The sequence below is a fragment of the Carassius carassius genome, chromosome 7 (genome assembly GCF_963082965.1).
Source record: "Carassius carassius chromosome 7, fCarCar2.1, whole genome shotgun sequence".
In the NCBI taxonomy this organism is placed as follows: Eukaryota; Metazoa; Chordata; class Actinopteri; order Cypriniformes; family Cyprinidae; genus Carassius; species Carassius carassius.
This window is the reverse complement of record NC_081761.1, coordinates 12338987-12349711: the sequence shown is the minus strand read 5'-3', so window position 1 is coordinate 12349711 and position 10725 is coordinate 12338987. Positions and strand designations below refer to the sequence as shown.

At 35.9% G+C, this 10725-nt stretch overlaps 1 protein-coding gene across 3 annotated transcripts in view; it reads right to left on the bottom strand.

Moving 5' to 3' along the window:
• Positions 1 to 300: 300 nt before the first annotated feature.
• LOC132143552 (circadian locomoter output cycles protein kaput-like) overlaps positions 301 to 10725 on the bottom strand; it is a 20319-nt gene continuing 9894 nt past the window's right edge. The window contains exons 14-21 of one of the 3 annotated variants that reach the window (XM_059553873.1): positions 10477 to 10627; positions 10285 to 10379; positions 10060 to 10158; positions 9672 to 9818; positions 9382 to 9582; positions 4148 to 4257; positions 3777 to 4044; positions 301 to 2938 (exon numbers count right to left, since the gene is read on the bottom strand). In XM_059553873.1, the coding sequence (XP_059409856.1) occupies positions 2747 to 2938; positions 3777 to 4044; positions 4148 to 4257; positions 9382 to 9582; positions 9672 to 9818; positions 10060 to 10158; positions 10285 to 10379; positions 10477 to 10627 (1263 nt within the window). In that variant the 3' untranslated portion in view covers positions 301 to 2746. The remainder of the gene's footprint in view (positions 2939 to 3776; positions 4045 to 4147; positions 4258 to 9381; positions 9583 to 9671; positions 9819 to 10059; positions 10159 to 10284; positions 10380 to 10476; positions 10628 to 10725) is intronic. The other 2 variants (XM_059553874.1, XM_059553876.1) reach the window with 2 other exon arrangements.

Here is a 10725-nt window from a genome sequence, read left to right as displayed (position 1 = left end):
GATTTTATACAGAGTAAATGAAAATAAATGATAAGTTGTAAAGGATATATTGTATAAATTGTGTATTTTCGACATTAAAAAAATTATTTGTGCAATTCCTTAAAAGTTATCCGTATATTTTATGTTAAGTACAGTTTAGTCCAGTTTTTGACCATCTGAACAAGTTCAACCAATGGCATGAGTTTGTTGGAAGTGTTCAGAAATGTTTGCTTAAGAGTACTGTAATAACGAATATATGCCACCTGAAAGATGAAATAAAATAAAAAGAAAATCTTGAAACAGACAATTTAGTAGAGAATGTGAATAACATCGTTTGCTTTATTTCAAGATTGAATATTGCGGAGGAAAAATGAACGGTTTTTTGGTAAACTGACAAAGGACAGTTCATACAAATTCACACTGAAGGTAATATTTTTTGCAGGCAATTATTAGTGGTAACATGGTTTTGTAGTACTGAAGTGCACAGCAAATTCAGTTTGAACAAAATGTACATGTTTTGGGGTTAAACACCTTAGGACTAGGATGATTTATTTAACTTCTTTGATGATTCAAAATTCATTATTCACTGATATTCATCAGGTCAAACACTTTTTTTTCAATCAAATTTCTGGGGCTGGAACCAAATAACTATCATATTCAAAGTGCACAATCTTTTTGGTTGCATACAAAAAAATCAAAATAAAATAATAACAATAATAATGGATACAGAAGGTTGAAATTCAGGGACATCCATATCAGTTCTCTCTTCAACCAGTTAGTAGATTTTTGGGGGCGTAAATGTTACGTAATTTTTAATTGTACACACTATAAGAAACATTGGTTCCAAATGTAACAGCTAACACAACTGAAGGTTTTAGTGCACAATACAATCGTATAAAACGCACAACACAACACTATGAAAAAAAAGGGAAGTTGGGCAACTACTTTAAGGGGCATCTCCACTTTTGGAATTCCAAAAGTCATCAATGTCAAAAATCTATTCAGTTTCCATATTCCTTTAACAGTGCTCCCGGTCTATACACACCAATTCAAAGTATTTTGTCATATGAAAATAAAAAGCATTTGAATACTTCATATATAAAACCATTTCTGAGGTATATAGCCAGCAAGCCAATGGGGAAACATCTAGAATGCTGAGTTACTGCAACGCAAGAACTGATTGGTCATCGCTGGGGTTAATACACACAGTAGCAACCAAAACAGCGATACTGGAATTGTCACAAACTGTCATTGATATACTGTAATATCCTGCACTTTAAATTCTCTCTCTCTCGAACACACATACATTCACACAAAAACAGTTAAAAGGAAGATCACTTAAACTTTAAGACTCTACAGCTGCACGATAACCCCGCTCCAGGTTGTATTACAACTTTGGAACAAAATTGGAAGAGGACAATATTATCATTTTTATCCTTGAAAATGGGATCTAAAAGGTCCACAGTACTCTGGACTGTCCTCAGTATAGAAACACTGTGCTCTGGATGTGGCTTATTGCATAGCTCCCAAAACCATGAGGGAGAAAAAAGCAATTATGATTGAGGATTTCAAAGCTTATTCATGGTGTGTCATTCTCATCTGAGAAATACACATACTGTTCATGCATACATAGTATAAGTAACTTAAAGGGTTAGTTCACCCAAAAATGTAAATTAGCCTATGTTTTAGTCACTCTCGAGGCATCCTAGATGTATATAACTTTCTTTTTTCAGATGAATCCAATTTTTAATATATTTTAACTCTGATTGGATTCATCCGAAAGAAGAAAGTGATATACACCTAGGATGCCTCGAGGGTGAGTAAAACACAGGCTTATTTTCATTTTTAGGTCAACTAACCCTTTAAAAGACTATTAGCTCACAATTACTAGAAGGATGGACTATTTTAGTGTGTATGAACACAATAAGTGCTATAAGTAAAGGGGAAAGGTGCACAAAAACATTTTAGTGGACTACTATGACTCAGCTAAAAAGCAAAATTAAAGTAAATTAGTTTTTTTTTTTTTTAAACAAAGCAGCTAATTTTGGGCTCTTAAAACCATTCACTTTGATTCTTCTGCATCAAATGTGTGTGATAATTAGAACTAAATGTAAACTGGACTTTATTTTTTGTACGTCAGAGACAACGGGGAATAATATTTTCCAAAAAACAAACAAACAAAAAACTAACTATACATAAAGAGACCACTGTCAGGTAAGGGTTAAAAGTAGAAAATGTCACTATCTGCATAATATAAAAATGCTCAAATTAAAAGAATACTTAAAAAATGGAAATCATAAAACTGGAATCACAAATGAAAGTTTACACTTCTCATGCAGCATATAAAATATTCAGTATCTTGCTTTGTTCCTTTACGGTTGTGTATTTACATGGTACACGAGATGTACAGACTCAGTTCTTTGGGCTGTTTACAGTGAAAGACTGAGAACAGGGTTTCTGTTTGGCAAAGACCATGCAAAGGCTTGCAATCCTACACTTTCTGCTGTTGAAATAAATAATGGGTTTGGCAACCACCTGTTGGTTCGGTGAAACGCTCGGCAAGGATTAACATAGCGTCCATCTGGTGGTGTTGTGTTCCACGCAGCTGCCATGTTGAGGGAGTTCCTTGTCTTCAAATCTTCTAAGGTGCTTCCATGAAGAGCGGTTTTATTGTAGACCTTTCAAATGAAATACAGCACCAATAAACTCCTAGAGGAGACTAAGTTAGCTGGCTCCTCCATCTGATTGGCTGTTGTGTTCATCCGTGTTACTGAGACTGGGCACTAGTGCTGTCAGTCTGACGAGAAGGGGTTCCTTTCTGTTGTTTCTGAGTCTGTGGTTTCAGTTGCTGCTGCTGCTGCTGTTGTTGTTGTGATGGAGAAAATGTACCTTGCTGCTGAATAGGGAAAGCCTGCAGGATCAGTTGTGTGGACTGGTTGCCATGAAGAAGCCGTGTGCTCTGACAAATACATAGCAGAAAATTAGATACAAGTCGAAAACTTTATTTAAAAATTAGAGTTGACTGATATTTTCTTCTGAAAATAAGTATCAATATTATTAATAATGGAAAGAAGCCTCTTATGCTCATCAAGTGTAACGGTAATATTCTGAAAATTTTAAATTTTAAAATTACGTTCTATTTTAATAACTTTTACTTAATATATTCGTGTGATGGAAAAACTGAATTTTCAGCAGCCAGTCCTCCAGTCTTCAGTGTCACATGATCCTTTAGAAATCATTCTAATATGCTGATTTGGTGTTCAGTTAGCACTGATTAATATGGGTGCTCAATAAGTAATAATGTTTTTCATATTATCAATGTTGAAATGCCCAGTATTCTTAGATGAAAGTTCAAAAGAACAGCATTTATTTGAAATAGAATGTAACATTAGAAATATATTTACTGTCACTTGATCAATATATTTTTTAATGTAACATTAGAAATATATTTACTGTCAATTGATCAATATATTTTTTAATGATTGTTACATAATGGTTGTTAATATAACAAAATTGTATATACATATATATATATATATATATATATATATATATACACACACACAAATAATTTATAATTAATAATTGTTATATTAATCTCATACCGTACGTATATCACATTAAAATAAAAACAAACAAGTAAAATTATTTGTTTATATAATTTATATAACATTATATCATTAAGATAATACTTAAAAATGGTACTTGCAACAGAAGTCATGTGGTGATGCATACCAATCACTGAATCATAGTTCTGTAGACTCAAAATGAAACTGTGCATGCTTTGTTATTGTTACCTGTAAAAATGGTGATTGCTGTTTTGTTGGTTGCTGCGTCGCCCCCTGCTGTTGACCTGTTTGTAATGTGGTTGTTTGAGCCTGCTGTTCTGCAGCCACTGTTGACTGAGGCTGCAGTGCTATAGTCTGTGTCTGACCTTGTTGCTGTGCAAACGGGCTGTAAGCTGTCACAACTTGACCCATAAACATTGTTGTAGGTACCATGACAGTGCCACACGCCATTGGAGCCGTCACAATCTTGGTGACCAACTGCTGTCCAGCAGGAAACCTGAGCAAGACCAAGAAAGAAATAATTACAGAATTGATTAAATAATACTGATAATATTTGTAGAACGTGTCCTGGGAAACAGAATGAGGAAAAAGACATGCACCTGTTGATTGCATTTCCCTGATTTAATTTTGGTGCCAGACTGCTGGGTATCTGCACAACACTGGCATTGGCCGGCTGGCTGATCATCATGGTATTATACACAGGACCACGCTGAGAAAAAGAATGAGAGAGAAAGAGACAAATTAAGATGATGTCACCATATGAAGTGGAGAACAGGAGATTGTCTCTATTAAATGGGCTATTTTTAATTTCTTTTTTTATACTTCAAGCTACTACTAGGCAATACATGGCTAAAAGTACTGGTAATTCCAGTCAAATCTGTAGTGTTAACAAATGTCAATCAAACTCTCTTATATCAAATTGCATCAGAGTTGTTCTTAAAAAAAAAAAAAAAAAAAAAAAAAATTCATACAAGTAATGTGTAATTATAACATATAAAAGTGACTGTGTGTGTGTATATATATATATATATATATATATATATATATATATATATATATATATATATATATATATATATATATATATATATATATATATATATATATATTAAGGGTGTAACGATACGCGTATTCGTATTGAACCGTTCGGTACGAGGCTTTCGGTTCGGTACGCGGTACGCATTATGGACCGAACGGTTCGTTGGACTAATTAATTATATTTGGAAAAAAAAAAAATGGTGAAATATAATGATATGCGTTCAACAAGGTAGCCCAATAACCCAAACAACGTAACAGGCAACGCCCCTGACACCCCCGAAGAAGAAAAAAAAAACTTAGTCAGGCTACTCAGTCAGGCACTCGCTCACTCAGTACGCGCTGAAGGCTCGTTGCAAAATGGCTTATGCGTTTAACAGACCAGAAATAGAAGATCCTCCAATAACCAACAGGTCTGGTGTTTGGGTGCACTTTGGATTCCCTGTAAGCTATAATGGTGATGGCAAGAGAGTGGTGGATAAAAAAAAACAATGATATGTCGCATCTAGGGTACAAAAAAAAAAAAAAAAACACCAGCGGGAATACTTGAAACATGTCAACTCATTTACACCTTAGTGTGTCAGTATCTGGGAAAAGACGGAAAAAAGGAGAAACATACACACAACAAACTATCCCCGAAGCTTTTAGACAGACATTTCCAACGGATTCAAACAGGGCAAAATACATCACCACGGCGATTGGTAGGCTACATTTACGTTATAGCCGCGGATATGAGACCTTACTATTTACCATTCATTCTATCATCACCATTATAGCTTACAGGGAATCCAAAGTGCACCCAAACACCAGACCTGTTGGTTATTGGAGGATCTTCTATTTCTGGTCTGTTAAACGCATAAGCCATTTTGCAACGAGCCTTCAGCGCGTACTGAGTGAGCGAGCGCCTTACTCTGTAGTGCAGTGATCCTCACTATTTTTTTCACAAGAGCCACATTGGCAGAGCAAAATCAAAAGGCGAGCCACTTTTATGACAACATACTAAGTCACCTTTGCAAATGTGCATTTCTACATATAAATTGGACATCCCACAAAAAAGAAATAACACGGCCAATACATTTTCGTTTAAGAACAGATTTACTTTAATAGTGGGATGAGCGAAAGCTGGCATACATGTCAAACAAAATGCCCCCAAAAGAAAAAAAAATCTCTATGTTTTCAGTGCTGATGCATTCATGTAACATTTAAGGGCACCTAAAAGCGGTCACAACGAACCGGCAAAATTAATGATTATGAATATGTAAAATATAGCAGAAGACATTTTATTTTTTTTTATGTCGGTCGGCTAGAAAGATGCTGACTCGTGATCTTCGCAGTAGTGAACGCGCCTGAGAGAAATGCACATTTCATACGGGAGGGAGAGCAGTCTGTTTTCTTTCGTTTTGAATTGTTTTGTTTAAAAGTAGACATTTCAATCTTTATATATAGCCTATTTGCCGGGTCTGTGAGGCAAGTAGGCTATACGCTGAGTTTCGGTTCATTCATGAGACAAACTCCAGGTTCACACCGGCTCCTTCTTATCGTGGTTATCTATTTTCTATTTACTTCTTATTAAATCCAGACAATTGGTTGATGAAACCTTGATTAAAATTAAGATACAATTAATACAAAACGAAATCAAATTTAAAGACAGGCTTTGTGCTTTCTGTTTGAGGTCTCAGTGAAAGTTTTAAAGCAGTCTTAGTGCCACTGTCAGATCGCTCACGTCCGTAACAGAGAACTGTCCCGTCCATAAGATTTAAAAAAAAAAATTTTTTAATACATTTCGAAATAAATGCGACTTATAGTCCAGTGCGAGGCTAGGCCTATATGTTTTTTCTTCTTCAACCGTCCACCGTCCTTTTGAAATTGCCGCTCTGCGCTCTGTCCAAGATCCGCCCGCTCGCGCTCCCTGCTCGCTCCCGCCTCACATGCTCTGAAGGCAAGTGGCAGTGTGATACTGTAAGCTACTATGCGAGCCGCCAGTTATAGCTTGACGAGCCGCATGCGGCTCGCGAGCCGCGCAATGAGTAACTGTGCTGTAGTGGAAAACGTAGGTTTTAAGAACATGCTTAATGTAATTGAGCCCCGTTACAATATTCCTTCACGAGCTCATTTCAGACAGACCGTAATTCCTGCTTTGTTCCAAAAAACATAAGCCCTATAGAGAACCAATTGAGTAAAAACACACTCAATATAAAGAGTTATAGAGTTCCATATAAAAAGTTACATCTTTGTATTTGTTCATAACTACTACAATAATATAACATTTTCACTTTTTTTTATAAGGAGCTGTTTTTGTTTTATACAGTATGCTGCTAAGAAAACACCATAGAAGATGAGTAAAGAATAGCTCCATCATTGTTCAATGTAAAAAAAAAAAACATACTTTGTTAGTTTTAATAAATAAAATTTTTTTATAAAATCAAGGAAATTTATCTGCTAATTTTTTCTTTTTGCTGTATCTAAAACGTACCGAACCGAACCGTGACACCAGTGTATTGCATCGAACCGAACCGTGAATTTTGTGAACCGTTACACCCCTAATATATATATATATATATATATATATATATATATATATATATATATATATATATATATATATATATATATATATATATGTATATATATTTATATATACATATATATATATATATATATATATATATATATATATATAAAGATTTTTATTTCAAATAAATGTTTCTATTCATCAAAGAATCCTGAAAAAAAAAAGCATCAGTTTCCACAACAATATTAAGCAGCACAACCGTTTAGAATTGTTAGGGACGCACGATCATAATTTTTCATGGCTGATTCTGATACCGATTTTTTACAAGCAAACTGGCCGATTCCGATTTTTTTTTTATCTTTAAGCAACAAACAAGTAAAGAAAGTAAAGTGTGCAAAAACAAGATGTTTATTTGGTATTTAATAGGCCAAACTGGCTTTTGGTTAAACAATAACCATAAACAATAACCTTTTTGGTAAACAATAACCATAACCATCTGAAATTAACAGCAGTAACTGCACAGTAAGTAGCCTACATTCAATACAAACATAGATGGTACAGATCAGCATTTAGCTTTTGTTTTTGAATTGGGTTGAAACTACATAGAACTGGCCTTAAATTAAAAGATTAACTATAACCATGTGAAATTAAAGGCAATAACTGCATAGTTCTACAATCCAAACAACAAAATCAACACACATTCAATAAGAGGTTTCTTAATCAGCATTCAGTATTCATTTCAGTTTTTAAATTTGGTTTTACATTTTAAAAAAACCAGTGAGACTAAGTAAAAGCTATGCTATATAAATACATTATTCCAAAATGTTAAAATCAAATAATGTTGGTGCGAATAAAACAAAGATGCAAAGGGTTTCATTCATCCAATTAAAAAAAAAAAAAAATTAAGGTAATGATTCACATCTATATTTTTTTTTACTTGAGCCAATGAAAAATAAATAACTATTGTCTCTAGTAAAAAAATATAGATGTGAATCATTACCCTAAAATCTTTTAATTGGATGAATGAAAGACTTTTTTTCAGTGTGCTACAGCAGGTGATTTTTAAATCAAATTAAGTCGATGTAATTTTAAGGAAAAAAAAATAATCATCCTAACGCAGAACTGACGTTTACTTCTGGCTTTTCAAACGTGTATGCAAGTTCTACTTTACACACACAAAAAAAAAAAAAAATCTTTCAGTGTTGTCACAGTTTAGTCCGTTCCGTTTCTCATCCAACACGTGAGAAGCTGAGCTGAACATCCCTTCACTGTCTCCGCTTGTGCAGGGCGCGGACAGGTACAGTACACTCGTGCAGCTTCAGTGAGCGCAGGAAAGACTCTTATTTGTGTGCCAGTACACCAACAGCTGTTCGCTTCCTGCTATCTGTGCCTCAGACATGTAGCTCTGAGCAGCTGCACAGATTTTGAAATACTTCCACACAAATGACATGATAGCGAATGATTACAATGTAGTATGTGCACGGGGTCGCACTTCCAGAAAAATCGGCCGAAAAAAAGACCAAAAACCAGCCGATTGCCGATCACGTATTTCAAGCAAAAACCGGTCTGTTCCCGATTTATTGCCGGTCAACCGGTGCATCCCTAAAAATTGTAATTAGATAAGTTTCTTGAGCAACAAATCAGCATATAAGAATGATTTCTAAAGGATCATGCAACACTGAGGATGGGAGGAATGATGCTGAAAACTCAGCCTAACCATCACAGGAATAAATTAAAATAGTTATTGTGGCAGGGGGGGTGTGGTTTAGCGAAATCGGCAGCGGGAGAGAGAATCAGGAGATGAACGGTAAGTGAGTGGTTTGGGCGGAAACGATCAACACCCTTTTCTTGTTTCAGTAATTGGCGTGGAGAGAGAGAGAGAGACGGAGTGCTGACTGGAACCGGAAGGAGTTACCCAGAAGCGTTTGGAGATAGTGTGTGCGCTAGTGTCAGAATAAAAGTCACCATTGGTGTTTGTAAAGATTATTTTTGGTTTTATTATTAAAAACTTGCTACTACAGTTATATGATATTTCATGATATTACTGTTTTTACTTTATTTTTATTAAGTCAACTAATTCAGCCTAAGAGACTTCTTTCATTAACATTTACGACCTTAAAAACTTTTGAATGGTAGTGTACATGCATAAATATTTTAAAAGGACCTGATTTTACTATATCTGAGAGTTCATATTTCATCAGTCATTGCATTATTTAACAAAGACTAATCAAGTGGTTGTCAGAGCAAATATTAACTGGTTGTCATAGCAAAAATGATGAAAGTCACCTGTGTAACAGAAGAGCCCTGCTGCAGGGAACGAGGAGCCTGTTGCTGTGGAACAGTCCCACTCTGTGCTGTACTTGTCACATTTTGGCCTTGTATAGCTACGACCCCAGTCTGTGCTCCAACCCCTAAAATGTTAGTCTGTGCTCCTCCAACTTGCGGCAACTGTACACTCATTCCACCACCCGACTGCTGCAGTATCATCTGAAAGAAGCCATTTAAATCACATGCTTTTGCTTCTTAATAACAGTAAAGTTGTCAATACCAATATTCACACAGTTACATGTGTGTACCTGAGTGCCCTGTCCCTGCACCCTCTGGAGCTGCTCATGAATCTGTCTCAGTTCCTCCTGCTGTTTCTGAATGCTAGCTTCGATCATGCGTGTCCTTTGCTCCAACTGCTCCTTCAGGTGCTGCATTGCATTCAACTGCGCAGAGAACTACATTCAGGAAGCACAGAAAAATAAACATTATGGCGTCATGGAGAAAAATCAAAAGTAAGTCATTTAAATGATGGCTTATCCGATCTATCTATCTATTGCGAGTTTATATCTCACAGATCTCACTTTATTTCTCAGAATTGCAAGTTTATATCTCACAATTGTGAGAAAAAAAGTTTTTTAATTCAGTAGCGGAAATGGACTTCCATAGAAAACACCTAAAACAAATCAAAACTCTTACCAGGGCATTAGGTTGAATCTGTTGCTGTGGTTGAGGTTGTTGCTGTTGGTTGATTTGGACCGGAGATCCAGTCTGATTGGTGTTCTGAGAACTCATGGACTATCAAAATAATGCCAATAAGACCACAGTCATTACTCAGCAGCTATGAGGAACAAGCAAATGTTAGGAATGTGTTGTAAGATAATTAAAGCCACGTATTGACATTGATGGATACACAAGTCTCACCTGGGTGCTGTTAGAGGAACGGCGTTGGGGTGTCATATCAACAGTGGAGGGCCGGGGTGGAGTGCTCACGTCCATCTGTAGCCTAGAGGGAGTTGCTAAGAAAATCATATAGATACAAGAGTTTCAAAACCGACACAAATCAGGGAAAACGCATCAGAAGAGCACACTTTTGGCTCAGTTTTTCATGCTTACAGGTGCAGGTATTGTCGGATACAGCGGTGTGCGAGGACTTGCGGGAGCTCCTTGAGGAGGTGGAAGGTGTGCGACTGTTGCTGAAGCGCTCCAGAACCTCCTCTAGTATGGAGGTGTTTAATTGAGATTGGGAGCAAGAAATCTGAGACTGCTGGAAAGAGAGAGGAAAGTTCAGATCATTATCTGTAGTGTAACTGTTGATCAATGTTTTTTGTTTTGCAATGACTGATTTACGGAGAGCAATTGTTT